This window comes from Bubalus bubalis, chromosome 18 (genome assembly GCF_019923935.1).
Source record: "Bubalus bubalis isolate 160015118507 breed Murrah chromosome 18, NDDB_SH_1, whole genome shotgun sequence".
In the NCBI taxonomy this organism is placed as follows: domain Eukaryota; kingdom Metazoa; phylum Chordata; class Mammalia; order Artiodactyla; family Bovidae; genus Bubalus; species Bubalus bubalis.
In genome coordinates, this window is record NC_059174.1 from 15,180,962 (window position 1) to 15,198,795 (window position 17,834).

At 40.1% G+C, this 17,834-nt stretch overlaps 1 protein-coding gene and 1 long non-coding RNA gene across 4 annotated transcripts in view; one reads left to right on the forward strand and one right to left on the reverse strand.

The window, feature by feature from the left end:
• The window catches only part of NETO2 (neuropilin and tolloid like 2), a 66,660-nt gene extending 51,041 nt beyond the window's left edge, over positions 1-15,619 (reverse strand). For 2 of the 3 annotated variants that reach the window (XM_006062756.4, XM_006062757.4), the window contains exons 1-4: positions 14,407-14,807; positions 4,006-4,062; positions 961-1,101; positions 63-311 (exon numbers count right to left, since the gene is read on the reverse strand). In XM_006062756.4, the coding sequence (XP_006062818.1) occupies positions 63-311; positions 961-1,101; positions 4,006-4,062; positions 14,407-14,440 (481 nt within the window). In that variant the 5' untranslated portion in view covers positions 14,441-14,807. Of the gene's footprint in view, positions 1-62; positions 312-960; positions 1,102-4,005; positions 4,063-14,406; positions 14,808-15,452 lie in introns of those variants that run through there. The other variant, XM_044931210.2, reaches the window with a different exon arrangement.
• Positions 14,934-17,834, forward strand: part of LOC112580379 — an 80,404-nt gene continuing 77,503 nt past the window's right edge. Inside the window, exon 1 of the long non-coding RNA XR_003104765.2 lies at positions 14,934-15,363. This is a non-coding gene — a long non-coding RNA (uncharacterized LOC112580379). The remainder of the gene's footprint in view (positions 15,364-17,834) is intronic.

A 17,834-nucleotide genomic window follows, 5' to 3' on the forward strand; every position in this document is an offset into this window, starting at 1 on the left:
TTCTAGTCTTAAGATTCTAAAACAAGAGTGAGATCTTGCTACTGAAACAATAAGTTATTTACCTGGGATAAATGAATATTTTGCTCGAAATCCCAGTCCTTCAAGTTCTTCATCAGAACTGAACTTAATCCACATGAATCTCCCTGTTGATCTAATTAATGGAGGGCTTTTCACACCACAGTAACGATCTATAAGTGGAGAGAAACCAAATGGCCCATCTCGAATTTCCAAGTGATCAAACCGACATTCAAATGATGGTTCTATATAATAGTGTTCATCAAAGGTCAACTCTATTCTTTGACGTGGAGCAGCTAGAAAGAAAGAGTAAGTAAATCAGGGCAATGTGAACAAGAAAAAGTAAAAATGTCCTGACACAGTGAGAAAAGCACAACTGCTCTGTTACTGTTTTATAGATGAGGACCATACTGAGTTATTATATATAAATTTCATAATAAATGTTATATTGTATGTTAATGCTATCTATAGAATTATAGTAATCTTTCCCTTTGGCATATGCTATATATTAAATTAGTTAAACATAGCGGAATGCTCAAAATTAAGAGTTGAGAAGCTAATGCTTGATTCATGAGATACAATGTACCATGATGGAACAGAAAAACAGAAGAAATGAAAGAAACATAAAATATAACCATGGACATAAATTTCATAAAGCCTAATAAGAGATGTCAGTAAGTGTAAGTTTCTTATCAGAGAAGTTTCTCATATATACTGATGCATCTAGTTAAATATTATTTTAGGAGATTAAAAATTCTTATAAAACTTCAACCATTATTTTGTTAATATTGGCAGTATTAAGAAATATTTATAATGACTAGGATTTATTTAAAATACATGTTTAAATTTTGTTCAAATTGGTTTAAAAAGAGCATTTAACCAATTATTTAGTTTTACAAAAAAAGTTAACATTCATCCAATGATAGATAGAAATTGGTGAAATACCTTCCAAAATGTAGATACATTCCTTGTTTGGTGGGTATGAATCAGGATAATTTGGTGAAGCAAAATGACCTCCATTGCTGGTTCGGACCCAAATGCCACACTGGGTTGCAGGAACGTGCTTCATTCCAATGTTCTGTCCATCTTACGGAAAATTTGAAACATTAGTTAGTTTCCCCTACAACTTCCCCAAACAACTGCCAACTGAGTTACACACACACACACAATTTTTAAGAACTATTGTCAAATTTAGCATAACAGATTGAATACAGCAGAAGCATTTGCTCTAGAGGACAAGTCTGCCATGTAAAACAACAGGGAAATAAAATGCTTAGATTTTACAAAGGCAAAACCATGTGGGAGAATCTGATAAATTAGTAAAACTCTATAAAATTCAATTCTGACACAAAATAAAAGAATTCCAGGAGTTTATCTCAGGTATGGTACCTCTATATTTAGTTTAACTCAAAGTGAAATAAGATTCAAAGATTGCAAAGGGATTTTTAGTTAAAGCTTGTAGATTGAACACATGCATTTAGCTCTGCTCCTTCTTCAAAGCCCACTTAAGCAACAGTAAATAATTTTTTAAAGGGCATAAACCCATAAGTACAAATAGGTAGCTGCAATAATAACTTCTGGCAGTGGTAGTATCTCTAGAAGTGGGGGTGGAAGTGGTGAAGCTGGGTATTTTTAAAAACATGAGGCTTGGTTAAAAGTCTGCAATCAGTTTGACTCCTAATACCCCCTCCCACTCCACAAACCAGGTAGATGCTGCTCTATCACCGCATCAGAAAATAATACTATTTCTTTGGAGAAAGTAAACAGGGTTGCTGGACCAGGGAACATCAGGCACAGCAGAGGGTGAAAATACCAACAAGAAAACAGGGAGATGAGGTGAATGTTAACATGCTGAACCACACTCCCCTTCTCCTCCCCTACTCAACTCCCCAAAGGCCTCTTGGTCAGATATAGAGCCTCTAAGCAGGAAATGGAATCTTAACCTTTTCTGGGGAAACTAATGAGTCCAAAGAAAAAGATTCATAGGTGGATTCAATCATTCACCAGGAAAGGCAGCAGTAAAGAAGCCCTGTCTACACTTGCAGATGGCTAACAAGCAGATCTGCGTGCTCCTCTCATAACTATGAGAGACACTCAAGGAGCACCAGACATGAGAGGGAAGCCTCCAATACGAAAAACAGATTAAGAACAAATAAAAAAGCGACTCTGAGAAGCAGAGATTATAGAATACTTAAAAAAAAAAAAAAGCACTAAACAGAACTACCATTTAATCTTCTCAGAAAACAAGGGAGTAGCTGGCCTTTGAACCACGTGGATGCAGTATAATCGTATGGTGCTCGTCTGTGGTTGGCTGAATGTGAGGATGCAGAACCTCAAACACAGAGGGCCGCCAGCAGCTACAGGCAGGTTTCTGACTAACCCTCAACTCTAACCCTAGCCTCTGCATTGTTCAAGGGTCAAATGCATATCTATAACACAAGAACACAGCATACTCTGAAACAAAGAGATTATTTAGAAAACGAAAGTTTCTAAAAATAGAATTAAAAAAAAAAAAGTTTAGAGCAGAAGTGGCTCAGACTGTAAAGAATCTGCCTGTGATGCAGGAAACCCAGGTTTGATCCCTGGGTTGGGAAGATTCTCTGGAGAATGGACTGGCTACCCATTCTAGTATTCTTGCCTGGAGAACTCCATGGTGGACTACATACAGTCCGTGGGGTTGCAAAGGGTCAGACACCACTGAGCGACTAACATTTTCACTTTCCATGAACTATGGCCTTGGACCAAATCTGGTCTGCTGCCTGTTACTGTAAAATCAAATGTAGTGGAATAAATACATGCCTATTCACGCTTTCACCTGCAGCTGCAGAGCTGAGTAGGTGCTCCTGGGACTATAATGGCCTGCAAAGCCTTAAACAATTACTATCTGGCCCTTTATAGAAAAAGTTTTCCAATTCTTGGTTTAGAAGTCTCAATGAAGACTACTGAGAAGAAAACAGTTAAATGAGAACTGGAAAAATAGAAAAGATTTTTTAAAAAAAAATAACCAAATAATAAGAATTCCTTAAAGACAGGAGAGAAAATGGAGAAAAGAGAATTTTAAAAATTAAACAAGAAAAAAGGGAAAGAAAAATTTCCTACAACCTACAACCAAAGATAAAATTTTTATATTGAAAAAGCCCAGTGGTGACTTGAACAGATGTAACCAGAATTGTAAAAATACTGACATGGGTACTGCAGGTGCAAAGTTAAAAAGAACATTTATATGTAGTTAGGTGCAAAAGTTAGGTGAAGAGTAGGTGCAAAAAAGAGCTAAATTCTTATCTTCCATGGTGGGAAAATTATCTACTACTTCAAACTGAAATAACTGAGAATAACCATATACTTTGTTATTCAGAAATATGCAGGAAAATACCAAAAGAATCAGCCAGAAGAGCAGTTTGGTAGGCTGGTAGACTACCATGGAGAAGTGGGGTCTGGGAGGCTGGTAGACTGATTTTTACTAATTAACTTTTTAGAATGCTTTAATTTTTGTCAGGTGTATGTATAACTGATGAAAATAAAAATAAGTCAGGTAGGAAATCCACTAAACTCTGAAATAAAAATCTGGCTCAAACATCATACTAGCTAATCCTCTTTCATAAACAATAACTGGAACATGTCCTCAGGGGTTTGAATAAGATATTTGATGGAAATGTTTCATTTGTCTACACTGGAAAAAAGGGATTTTTATTTTTGCTTGGTGATAAAGCATGAATCTTATTTAATTTTGGGGCATAATCCATAGTGTTCTAGGAGTCACTAGTTATGCCAATTTTTAAAATTTATCAGTGTAAGATTTTATGTTAACAATTTACTCTAGTTAACTGCAGCTGAACCTGGCTGAATTAAAGCTGATAGATTGACAGAAAGCCTTAGGTCACTGAAACACCCCAGAGGGATTATGGAAATAGTACTCAAAAGTTGTAATCCTTCCAAAAAGCCATCCTACTGCTCTGAACATGTAGTAAATTAGCATTGTAAATTCTTTACCTTGGGTCTTTTGGGCCACAGCAATTCCTTCCACTACAAGTACTGTTACTAACAACACTAGAGAAATAAGAGAAGATAAGTTAAAAAGTTGAATCTATATTAGATTTTACCAAGTTTATGAGAAAAATCAGATGACAAAAAAAAAAAAAAACTAAACCCCCCTATTTCTTACTAACATTCACACTCAGTACTATTAATTCTTATGTTCTGAGTTACTATTTGACAAGACAACCCAAGAAAAAACACAATTGATATCACACTCATTTATACAAGCACTAATAAGTACATTTTCAATTTATGATGGATGCAAAAATACATACCTTTTTTTTCTTGTACAACGAACCAGGCTGATCCCAATTATTTTATATTTACTGCACTCTACCTCCTCAGACCTTTCATGCATTATGGCTAGCTTTGCAATATATTATGCCAGTAAAAGTTCAATTAGATTATTTGACTTGTGAGAACATTCTTAATAAAAATAGAAGTAAGGGGGCAGCAGTCTCCTAGAAATCAATTCAAGACATTCTATAGCTGTGTCCTTCATTACAAAAGCTAGCACTATTTAGAAAATGGAGCTTCTCCCCTCCCCCCAAGTTTAACATTTCTGATCCCCAATGAATAATATATTGTTTTGTATGTTTGTGTTTTGATGATAACACGTTCTTTTTAAGAATGGTGCTCTGGTATCTTTCACTCTTTCAATGAAAACCACATTATCAGCCTCCTGTGTGAACTGGAGTTTTTATTTTTCATTCAATCAGTCAGGAAGCACGTCAGAGTACCTACTGGATAGCAGGCACAGAGGATGCACAGATTAAGGCAGGAGATAAAGCAAAGATAAAGCAAAAGATAAAGTAGGAGATAAAGCAAAACAGTTATAAGAGAATGGACTTCAGGAGTTAGGTGGACCTAGGTTTGGGGTTCAAGTTTTGATTTCTACCAGTTGTGAGACCTTTTCAGCTCAGTTTACTTATTTGTAAAATGGGGATGTTGTACTAATAACACCAACCACACAGGCTGTTGTGAAAATGAAATGAGATGATGATGCACACTGCACAGAGCCCTTTATATGTGCTAGGCATTCTGCTAAACCATGGATATTAGGACAAACTTTCATCCTTAAGGAGTCAACGTATTGTCAAAGACAATCTACAAGGTGAAAAAGAATTTAGCAGGGGTTACACAGAAAACACAATGGAAGCAGAAAAGGGAACCATTTGTTCATTCTGCTGGGGGTTAAGAGGAACAGAGTGAGGAAAACTTCAGGGAAAAAAGGTCTATTCTAGTGAAACCTAACAGAACTTCTACCCAGGAGAGGGAGAAAGAAACAGCTTAGACAATGAAAACTTACCTAGGAAGTGTTAGTGAATTCTGAGTAGGATAGTACAGATAGCATGTGGAGGGGAAAAGGGATACATCAGGTTAGAAATAGGATGAGGGTGTTCCCTGGTGGCGCAGTGGATAAGAATCTGCCTGCCAGTGCAAGAGACATGGGTTTGATTCCTGGCCAGGGAAGACTCCACACACAAGGCAACTAAGCCCGTGAGCCACAACTACTGAGCCTGCCTTCTGCAGCTACTGAAGCCCGCATGCCTAGAGCCTGTGCTCCACAACAAGAAACCACGGCAATGAGAAGCCTGTGCACTGACATGAAGAGTGGCCGCAGCCTGCTGCAACCAGAGAAAGTCCAAGCAAAGCAACAAAGACTCAGTGAAGGCAAAAAAAAAAAAAAAAAAAAAAAGTAGGATGAGATCTGATTGTAAAAAGCCTTGAATGCCAAGCTAAAGAGTTTAAACCTTTGACTACAAGGAGAAATAACTGAGTTTCCTTTTTTTAAATTAGACAGTGAAATTATCACATTTGTGTTTCAGATCACTAATCTTGATGATGGTGTGGAATCTAAATTTTTAAAAAGAGAGGTCATTTAGGAAGCAAAGATGCTAAGGTCTTGAAGCAGAGCAGTGGCAGTGTAAATGGGAAGGAGGAGAGATTTATGACATGATTACGACTCAGATGTAGTGTTAACTGCATTTGGTAACTTAAAGGATGTTTAGGGGTGATGGAGATGGAGGCACAGAAGAGATGGCTAGTGAAGGGACTGGCAGATGGCTAAGCCATTCTTCACTCAGTACCATGCACTAGGCATCTACCACCCAAAGTCACCAATGTACAGAGTTCTTGGGATCTTGTGCTGTTTACATCTTATAATCTAAGCATACATCTTCATCTTAGCTGTATCCTCGTTGACCTCTGTCTCCTCTGTCAACTTGCAACAACTCTAATTACCCCTCCTTCTCTCTGGTTGTTAGTTGTATTGAAGATCTCACACTATGTAGGAACAATCCTTCCTCCAGACTCTTCACATCTTTGTACTGGATCAGAGTTAGGAGAATGGAGTTTTGAAACACTATTTAAAAAAACAAAAACAAAACACAGAAGATTCCTGATCAAAAAGAAAAATTAGGGAATCCTCTAGTGGTCCAGTGGCTAGAATCCTGAGCCTTCTCCTCTGAGGGCCTGGGTTCAATCCCTGGTCTGGGAACTAAGATCCTGTAAGCTGTAAGATACGGCCAAAAAAAGAAAAACAAACTAGAATAATAACAGATATTTGACAATTCAGCAAATACCACAACTGTATCAATGTATCTTGATAGAGGACACTGTTTCCCAAGGTATATCATCCCATTCAGATGGTATACAACTGGTCAAAATTTTGTGCTCATTGTACCTTTCCTCCTGATTCACAGGCACAACAATTTACCAGTTCTCACATTTGTAATTCACAGTATGTAAGTAATACAAAGTCAGGCAGAAAGGGAAAGTAAGAAATCAATAAATCGAAACCAGAAGAACAGTAAAACTATGGCAAAAAGATGAATTGTGCCTGGAAAATTACACTATATAACGACTTAAAAAAGCATGTCTTTTTAAAACATGATTTAGGTAATTTGCACACAATATACAACTGAGGTAGAAAAATCATATTAAAAATAAATTAGACCAAATAACCTTTTATTCCTTCTACTTTATATAGGGTGTTGCTCATAATCCCCCTCCCCAAATGTTACTACTCACAACCAAATGAACTATGCCACTGAATGAATAAGGCAAGTTTGAACAACTGGGGATAGAAATATATAGTGATGGCTGTGCTGATACAGTTCTAACGATTACTCATTCTAAATTCTCTATCATAATGAACACAGTTTCTCCCAGTTGTACAATAGGATCTTTGCAAATTGCTTGCTATAATCAGGCTGAGATATTAAAACAAACTCCACTGATGCCAAACACTGGCGGTACCCAGTACATGAAGCAGTGCTGCTGCGCTCCGCTCTGTCCTTAGTCTGGATCTATGTGTCACTTGTTCCCGTCTGTATCTTACCAAAGGGTCAATAATTTCTCAAATCCACAAAGATTTCACACTTTGAATTCAAAAACAACGTACCCAGGAAGGCACTGATTCTTTAAAGCAGAAATCCATGCCAAGAAAAAAAAAAGAAAAGAAATCCATGTCAAAATAAAGATTCTAAACTCCACAACCCCAAAGTATAGTTACGCAGAGAATTGCTTGTGATCTCATGTTTGAAAAATGTCGTACCCACCATGTACGTTCTCACCTCTGACTCTGGAGTTTAGCGTAGGGTACTATACAGATCTGACTTAAAAATGAAGGCCTAAATGATAAAGACAGGTGCTATTCAAGGTATTAAACACAAATCCTCCAAGCTACTCCTTTTAACCCTGAATCATTGTTATTAGCATTCTACCTGCAATCTTGTCTCCAGACCTTCCAGTTTAAGGCTGTACTTTTCAATTAAGTAAAAATCAAGGTCAGGTCTATTCTCTTCACTGTTACTTAATAGTGGCAACTCTGGCCAATGCAATAAATACTGGAAAGGAGGCAAAACTATTATTTATAGACAATGTTATTTTAAAACCCACAAGTCCCAAGAGAATTACCAGGAAATTATTACACCTATTAAGGGAAGAGCATAAGACTAAAATAAATTAAACAAGTAAGTAAATAAATGTAATACAATAGAGAACTAATACATTTTGGATAATGAAACAATGTAAAGGTAACAATTCTTCCCAGTAAGTCAGATAATATTTAATGATGTTTTAATAAAAATCTTAGCTTTTCTCTAGATACTTAAAATGCTTCTGATGGTCATCTTAAAGACTTTTCCATATTTGCCAAGGAAAATATTTAAAAATTCATAAAAATAATATGCTTACTATAAAGCTACAAGAATTATAAAATGTAGCAATGGTAGAGGAAGAAACTGATATCTGTCAACAAACATTACTAGCATTCACTGTATTACAGATAGTTGACTCAGTCCCTGGAACTACAATGAAACAAAAAGACATGGTCCTTATTCTCAATGGGCTTTTAGGTTAGAAAATGGAAGAAAAGAAAAAAGCCCCAAAACAGACATATATATCCCAGAATTTATTATGATTTATATAATATTTGAAATACTTGGTGAGAGGGCAGTTTTAATAAATGGTTCTGGGATAACTTGTTAATTATTTGGAAAAAAGTAGATCCCCTTTTCAAGCTAAATAGAAAAATTAATAGCAGAATGAAAAGAAAGGTGAATTCATACTTTTGGGTAGGGAACAACTTCACTCACAAAAGACCAAAACATAAATAAAAACTACAAATAAATGGGAAAAAAGATTATGCCACTAAAGTGCCAAGAAAAAAACAATGGAGAAATTCAGCCTTACTAATATAAAAATACAGATTCTAGTATTGCTCAGGATATAGGAAACTGACTTATGTTGTCACTGGACTGTAAACTGTCCTGGCTTTGATGAGGTTGATCTGATAATATATATCAAGGATTAAAAATGTACACATCCTACTCAGCAGTTGTTCCATGTTTGAGAAATAAATCACTAGGACAGTACTGCTCAAACTTTAGTGTGGATCATATTCACCTGGAAGGTTTATTAAAACACAGACTTGTGTGTGTGGGAGGGTGGCATTACTTCCAGAGATTTTGATCCAGGAATTCTGGGGTGGGGCATGAAAACCTGCATTATAACAAATTCCCTAGTGATGCTAAAGCTGTTGGCCCTGGAACCACACTTTAAAGACAACTTCAACAAGAGAGTGATAGTCTACTGAAAGAAACAAGGAGGCTAAACTTCTTCTATCTTACTGTTCAGTTGTATATGACTTCATTCCCAAGGTCATCTGATGGGCCAGTATAGATGCTGGAGTGCCAGGTACTATATCTTTACAGCTACCATGCCTGCATTACACTTAGCAAGAATGAAGAAATGACACAGGGCATTCCTCCTTCCTTTAAAAACATTTGCTTAGAATCTACCATGATGTCAAAATAAAAATTCTGAGTGACAAAAACACCACCACTCCCCCAAAGTTGAACACACACGTAACTGTCAGACTTAGTCACATGGCCACACCTAATCCCAAGGAAAACTGGAAAATCTAGTATTTATTTTGGGTGATTGTGTGGTTAAAGTTCAGAGATCCACTGAAAGGTAAAATGGATATTGGAAGAAAACTGGCTACTTCTGCCATAGTCCCTTATAATCTACTCTGTATCCACCAGTCAGTGATCCTTTCAAAACATAGATCAGATCACATCATAGCCTTTCATAAAATCTTCCAACAGAGTCCCATTCCATTTACAATAAATCCATACTTCTTACTCTGACTTCAGAAGTCCTATGTCCTGATCATCCCGCTGACCTTCCGACTGCTATCTACAGCTACACAGGCCTTCTTTCCACAACACACCAAGCTAATTCTTGCCTTAGGGACTAGTTATTCCTTTTGCCTAGACTCACTCTGCATGGCTGGTTCCTTCCTGTTATTTGAGTCTTGTGAGGGCTCTCTGACTGCTAAAGAAGCTCCATATTTTCTTCTTCATCTTGTTTTATACATAAATACATAAATAATACATAATAAATGCATAAATAGCATTTCAATTACTACTTATATTATCTACTATTTTCTTATTATCTGTCTCTTCCTACTAGAAAGAGGGACTTGTCTGATTCACTTATGCATCTTTAGTGACTAGAATACTGGCTGGCCCACAACAGCACTCAAAATTAGATGAATATATGAAGTGACTAAGCATAATCCTGGTTATATCTCCTTTGTAACGACAACATACAGCACAGAGAGCCACACTAACAAATTAACAAACACAAACCTTGGTTAAGAATAGTTACACAAATGACCCAGCTTCTTTTTTTTGAGCATAAGTCAGGGGAAAGAAAAATAATAGATTTCTTTCTTTTTCAGATATGCTACTTCTCTTACTTTTATCAAGCTAACTCACTTTACCTTTGTTAGTAATTAAACATATCTCTTTCTAAGTTTTCCTGTTTTCAGCATCTAAGTGGTAAAGGTAAGGTTTGGTAAACTTATCATGAGATCCCATAATGTAACAACTGCCTACCTGGTCTCCCTGCATCTGTTTTCTGAAGCAGAATGGAGTTCAATTGGAGTCCATATACTTGAGGTAGTAGTAACTTTTTGTTCCAAAGAATAAAAAAATACCTTAATTTAATCAAACTCAATTTTACTTTTTAGTTAAGAAGGAAGATGGAGCTTGAAGAACCCTGGGATCACTCCAACCTCTTCATGCTAATCACACTGCCAATCACTTCAAAGAAAGCATAACTGCAGAAATGCTTTTTCTGGCCTGCAGAATGTGACAACCTTCTTGTTAGTCAAAACGCTCTGGAGGTGGCAGTATATTTGTATGCTCTAATCATACTGGAGTCTTCCTCAGACATCCACAGCAGCTACCATTGGATTTTAACATGACCAGGTCACATTTTGATGAGTATTTTTGATGTCTTCTCACCCACTAACACTGTAATTTCCAATATATTACTCTGGTAATGCTTAAACCAATATATTTTAATCTCATTTTGACGAGGACAAATTGAACCTTCAGATTAGTACACCCTGTAATTTTATGAACAAATATGCTAATAAGTGTCAGTTAATCTGGGTCACTCTGATGAGCTACTGAGAGGGTGAGGCCCCACAGCAATCAAAGCAACCCTGTTCATTTGTGTTGAGTTTTGAGACCTACCTCTCCTCCCTCCACCAAGAGTTCCTTTGAGGGAGTTCCGTTAAGGAGAGTTTGGAAACCTTTTAGGATTCCCCTTTGCAACTTAAAGATCACACTAAGTGGGATCTCAAAGTGCCCCAGGGACACATTAAAAAAAATAATAAATTATTCTGAAGAATCATAAATTTTAAAATGACAGGGGATTGTGCTGAATGGGTAGTAACCAAGAGCAGAACTTGAATTATTCTTTAGAATTTTAGATAATGAACTTTACTTATATAATCTTTTTTCTATCTTATTCCTAAATGGGCTTTGAAAAATGGCTTTGATTTGAACTTGTAATGTGCATGTGTGTGTATTACAGCACTGTATGTTTTTCCTAAAAGGTCAGTTTGGTTTCAAAACAGATAATTGGATTCAAGTAATCAAACTATCAAATTATAATAAAACCATCATTTAGTCAGATTTCTCAACTGTACTAATAAAACATTTTCTCTAACTCCTGGTGGGGGGGGGGAGGGGAATAAAGTTAGCTTTTATCAAGGCTATCTATCTTTAAAAACTTCCCTCTTTAAAGGATAACTTTTCATTATGGTACTTTTCTGTATTGTTTAATTTCTTGAAAAAGAAGAATGCAGGACACGAGTTATTATTTGTCACAGTCTCAAATAAGATTTTTAAAATTCAGTGCCAGTTACGCACTGTAACACCATAAATTTAACCACAGTTTATACACATTTAAATATAACTGAGTATAGGATTTTCCTGACACAAGTCGGCAGAATGAATATGAACAGTGAAAAATGGGTTTATAAGCCTAATATTTTCATGTGACCATGATACTTAATTTTGATAAAAGACAAGTCAAATTTTATTAGCCTTGGAGTGATCATAAACCGTTAAAAGTGAATTATTCAGTTTTAACAATATATGAAAGGTTTAAAAGCCTAGCAGAGTTATCCTTTTGTTCTTACTGCTGAAAGTAAAACCAAGAATCAATGGCATCTTAAAGAAAATTACCTTCTCCTTAAAATTCCACACACCCATTATGGCTGATTTGTTTTAGTAGAAACTGACCATAATATTCCAAACAAGGCTTTTGGTAGGTAATATCTGTAATTATGCAGATATTAAATAACTGCTTCTGATAAGAACCTCTTCAAAGTTGAAACAATTTACACCTTAAGAGCTACTTTTTCATGCACTGGTGCACACAATGAATGGAAGCACCAGAAAAAGCCAGTATTTTTTAAAATGTAATTTTTTAAGATTAAAAACACCAATGTTTGTATAGGTAACACATGCATTTGGTTTAAAAAAAAAGTGATACAAATGGGTGGGCAGTGAAACAGAAGTCTTCCTTTTACTCTTATTTCTCAGTCTCTTAGATCTTTTTCTCAGAATCAACTTTTGTTAATTTCTTGAATCTTTCCAGAGGGATTCCTATGTACAAGCACATATCCATGAACTTTAGAAGACTTAAAAATAGCTTGCTTTCTCTCTAGTAAGCCTAGCAACAAGTTAGTCTGAGCTTTAAAAATACCCCAGCATGTAAAAATAGTAGGCTACATAACATGAAGAAAAGAAAAGCCAGGTATTACTGAAATTCATTGTTTCCACTGTAGCTCTGCCATCAACCACAGAATCCTTTCCTGACAGATGCAAACACTAAATGCTTCACGCTGGTGGCCAGAGAGGGCAGTGTGTACCAACGACAAACGCAAAGGCAGAAAAGCTGCAAAACCCTTCACCATTCCAGGAGTATCAGAGATTCCGTCCTATCCAGCTCAGTTTCATCTAGTTCTGCAGGTAAAGCTGTATAACAGATCTACGTGATTTCTCCCCAGAGGGGGCTACTCAGATAGAATGTGCTTATTAATACAATTATGTAAAGTTTAAAAAAATAAAATAAAATTAAAAAAAAAAAAAGAATGTGCTTATTATACTGAACTTCCTAAGGGAATGAGGACAACGAAGCAAATTCAGATAAGGAGCACTATCACAAACCCTACTGTGCGAATGATTTATTTTGAAAAAGTAAAACAAAATCTTAATTTCCAAGGAATGGCGATGTAAATTGGTAATTACAGACAGGAAAGACTACAGAAATTAATTTCAGAGTTTTAACATTTCAATATAATGAGGAAATCATTAATGATTTATGGAGTGACTGAGAAACAAAGTCCTAGGTTACCTTTGTACAAATTATACATATACAGTGGATAGCTAAATTGCTGATATCTCAATTATAAATTTAGAAATATATGGAGTAATTTTTGCAATTAAAATTTAATGGAAATTAAACTGAATTTTCCAGTAAAACAAAATTCAAAAGTGTTAATGGGTGGGAAAAACCCAACATTTTTCACTGTACAAATATTAAGACACAATGAAAAGCGATATATGGTACCGCTAGTCAATGCCTTAACGCCTTACCCTATATTTTGAAAAAGAGAACATTTCGTAACATTACAAATACACAGCTATTCAGTTTTCAATCTAAGTCAGTAGCAGAAAAGAGAAGCCCTTTATTGGTAGTGATGTTTTCCTCCGAGGGCCGAAAAAAAGGATTTATTCAGTTCGATTTTCAGAAACAACTTTGAATCACAATCTTAATTACCCATGTACATAAATTTTAATCTAATATTACACCTCCTGGAAAATGCAAAGCAGCTGTAGTATGTTTTGGAGCTTTGTGTACTTGGCAAGCCGACTGTTTTATTTCCCGGTACAACAAATCAGAAAGAATCAGACAGCGGCGGCAGGGTATCTGAGGTCCTGGGAAACGCCGGGGCGCAGCCCCGAGCAGCGTCTACGGCCCGGGCCGGGTCGCGGCGCCCGCAGTGGTGCCGCAGCCTCCGTGGCCGCAGCAGGTGGGACCCGGCCGGCGGGCAAGGCCGTTTCGCCGCCCGCCACCGCGGGGTTTTCGAAAACCGCTCCGCGACGCCCCAGCTGGGCTTTTTATTGTTCGCTGGGACTGACTTTCTGTTACTAATGCTGAAAAGAGCGGCCTTCGCTCCACTCACACGAACCCTACAACTTTGCAAAGCGATGTACCAAATTCCGAGGAAGATGCGCGAGGGCACGGCTCGCAGGGCCGGCCGGGCCGCCAAGTCCCGATGCGCTTCCCGGGTCCCCCGCCAAGGCACACGCAGAGGGCTGGGAAGAAGCGCTCGGGGAACAAGTGGATCCCGGCGGGAGCGGGGATCCGCGGTCCGCTCGTGCCAGACAAAGGGGCGCGTCGGGCGCCCGGCGCCGGGCAGGGACGCGAAGAGGCCGGTCTCACCCCCAGGGGGCGCCGTCCGCGGCCCCGGGCGCTTACCTTTGAGGACCGAGCAGAGCTGCTCCAAGGCCATGATCCCAAGAGGCCCGGCGCTTCGCGAGGGGCCGAGGCGGCGATGAGGCGGCGGCGGCTGCGGCGGCGGAAGCGGGGCGCTCACGGCTTGGCGCGGCTGCAGCCCCGCTCCGTCCCCATCGCCCGCCACCAGGTTGCTCCCCGCGGGGCAGGGCTCAGGTCCTGCGGCCCGCCATGCCCGAGCCCCCCGGCGGGCTCTCGCGCTGACCCAGCCCCCCGACGGCCGCCGCCTCCTGCTCCACGGCGCTAGGTCCCATCGACCGCCTGGGAGCCCAAGAGCGCGGACGCGAGGGCCAGCACGGGCACCGGCCGCGCCGCCTGCGACCGCAGCGCGGACCCGGGTGAAGTGCGGGGCGCTGGGATCCCAGGCTCATTTAAGCTGGGAGCGCGAGCGCCGCGTGCCGGCCGCGCTGCTTGCGCGCATGTGCCCGCCCCCCGCCCCCGCCCGTGTGCCCCTCGCACCCCTCCCGGCCAATCGCCGGGCGAGCCCGCTCGCGGCCTCGCACCCTGGGTGGGCGGTGCGCCCCGCGGGCCGCCGTTGGGCTGGGGGCGGGGCCAGGAGGTCTGGGGCGCCGGCGCCTCGCCCGCGCTCTGAGAGGCGGGCGCGGAGGGAGAACCCGGCCCTTCCCCTGCCCCCGTGGGGAGGGGGGTGAGCAGATCCGAGTCCTCGAGGCCTTGCGCCTGAGGGAGGGACGGGGTTCTGCCGCCCACTGGACTCGGCAGCCCTGGCCCGCCTGCCCACCTCCGTCTGCTCTCGCAGACGGAGAGGGGGCCCTGACCCCTCAACCTCCTAGGACCTCAATTCAAGGTCAGAACTCCGCCCTCCTCAGCCCTGCTCCACTACCTGTCTCGGCGGGCGGGCGCGCACCTGGGCGAGGCTCGGGACCGAGCGAGCCTGAGGTTCTCACCTGCCTTTAGCATCAGGTGAGTTAACGTGACCAACGGTAATGTTTACTAACAGTTACCGACCCGCTTCCCGAGTTGCCAGGCACAGCACCAAACTCTTCACGTACCAACTTTGTAATCCTCGAATCACCTCATGCGGGATGGGAAAGAGGAGGCGGGGGAGGTTAAAGTCTTTGTTCAGAGCCACACACGGAGGGAGGCAGGGTGGTGAGCCCAACACATCTGACTACAGAGATACCTTCTTTACCACCAAGCCATGCGGATAGTGTCACTTGACTCTGCTGATAACGAAATCTCCACATTTGTAAACAGCTGCATAGTATGTGGTATTAATTCCGTTTTATTTTCTCCGTAGTGATTATCATGCTCTGAAATTACCTTGCCCATCTACTACTAATTTGTTCATCACCTGAGTCTCATTTGCCACACTATTTAAACAAGTTGCTTGTGATAGGTGCTGGGGAAACACCCATGATTAAGGCCCTAGAGTAAAAGAATATTTATACCTGTATCTGACACATAGTAGGAACTCCATAAATATTTGTGTAACAAGTTAAAGTTAAGGACAAATTGTGGCAACTGAAACTCTTTCCTTCTATCCCTCAGAAAGTATTAACAAGGTCTACAAGTGAAAGCATATTTAACATCAGTTAATATTAAGGTAGCCCTTCACCATGTGCCATGAAAGATACATTATATTTGGCTTCCTAAGGACAAATTACCAACAGTTAAATTGACATTTGCACACAAGAACCAACTAGTAAATAAAGCATTTTAGGAGCCTTTTCCACTGATAGAATAAAGTGACTCGTTGAGAGACTAGGACAGTATTAAGATTATTAAACCTAAGTCACAGACAGTGGTGGACAAAAAGAATTAGGAGGAAGGAGCCCTCTCAGCTTCTGGAATAATGGTTCTTTTTTTTTTTTTAAATGCACTTTTTATTTTTCTTTGGCTTTGCTGGGTCTTCCTTGCGTTGCAAGGGCTCGGTAGTTGTGGCTAGCAGCCTTCCGTTAACCCTCTTCATGTGGGATCTTAGTTCCCCGATTCCCTGACTGGGAGTCAAAAACCCGGGGCCCCTGCCAATAAAGGCAGATTCTTAACCACAAGACCATGAGGGAAGTCTTTGGAATAATGGTTCTGAATGCATAATTATTGGCTGACGAAAGAATCCATGTGTGTATGATGTCATCAGAGAATGTTTCGTGAAGGAGGTAACACACAAAGAATGAAAAGGCTGTGTATGCCAAGCGGAGAGGAGAGAGGGAAGAAGAGCTTTCACATCAGGCAAGGAGCAGCAGCAAGCATCTTTCTGGGGGCAAATGTGGTGATTGGTAGTGAAGATAAAGTTGAATATGGTGGGTTTTGTCTATGGAGATTTTGCTTATTTGCTAGGTGAAGGAGTTTATACCTGACTCAGGAGGCCAGAGGGGCAATTTTTAATAGTGGAGCAGTGGAATTCTGGAAAGATTAATCTGGCAGTTGAGTTGAAGATAAAAGGGGACAGATTAAAACAACTGTAGTTAAAACAAAGTATATACATAGTACTGTTTCATTTAGTCTAGTATCTCTTACTGGTAGTAACATTTTGGTGAAACCTAAGAAGTCCTTCGGAGAAGGCAATGGCACCCCACTCCAGTACTCTTGCCTGGAACATCCCATGGATGAAGGAGCCTGGTGCGCTGCAATCCATGGGGTTGCTAAGAGTTGGACACGACTAAGCGACTTCATTTTCACTTTTCCCTTTCATGCACTGGAGAAGGAAATGGCAACCCACTCCTGTGTTCTTGCCTGGAGAATCCCAGGGACAGGGGAGCCTGGTGGGCTGCCATCTATGGGGTCGCACAGAGTCGGACACGACTGAAGCGACTTAGCAGCAGCAGCAGCAGCAAGAAGTCTTTTCTGTAGTATGTTGGCTGGGGAGTAGATTCCCAAGGAGTGGTTTGGGAATGTTCATTTTGTGGCTACCTATTAAGACACCTATTTTTTGGATGTAATTGTCTACAGTAGATTTTCCACAGAATGTGGTAAAGCACAGATCATAGCTGAGATTACTGTGTGACCATATGTTGACTAAATTAAAAGGAAAGCAGTTTGCATCTCTCTCAGCTGGGGAGTTCTGTTTTTGAAATATTATTTCCCCGGAAGACCACCCAGTAGCACCCAATCTGTTCCCAGATTACCTCCAGTGCCCAGGTGATTGAGAACTGTGCTTTCATTGCACCTTGCCTGATCTTTCAGGCATAGATCTAGCCTCTGAAACTCCTCAAGATCATTCCTGTAATTTACATTTTGTTTTCTCTGACCAAGTCTTCTGTAGCACTTGAATGGTGTTGTGGAGCATTGACTTACTTTAAAAATGCTGCATTTTATCTCCATGTTTATGTACCAAGCAGATTTTTATTGTCTCTCTCTTTTGCTGGAGTTTGGGAGCTCTACATTTTATTAAATGATAGCCTAGAAAGGCAGGTTATGTTTAGAGATGGTTA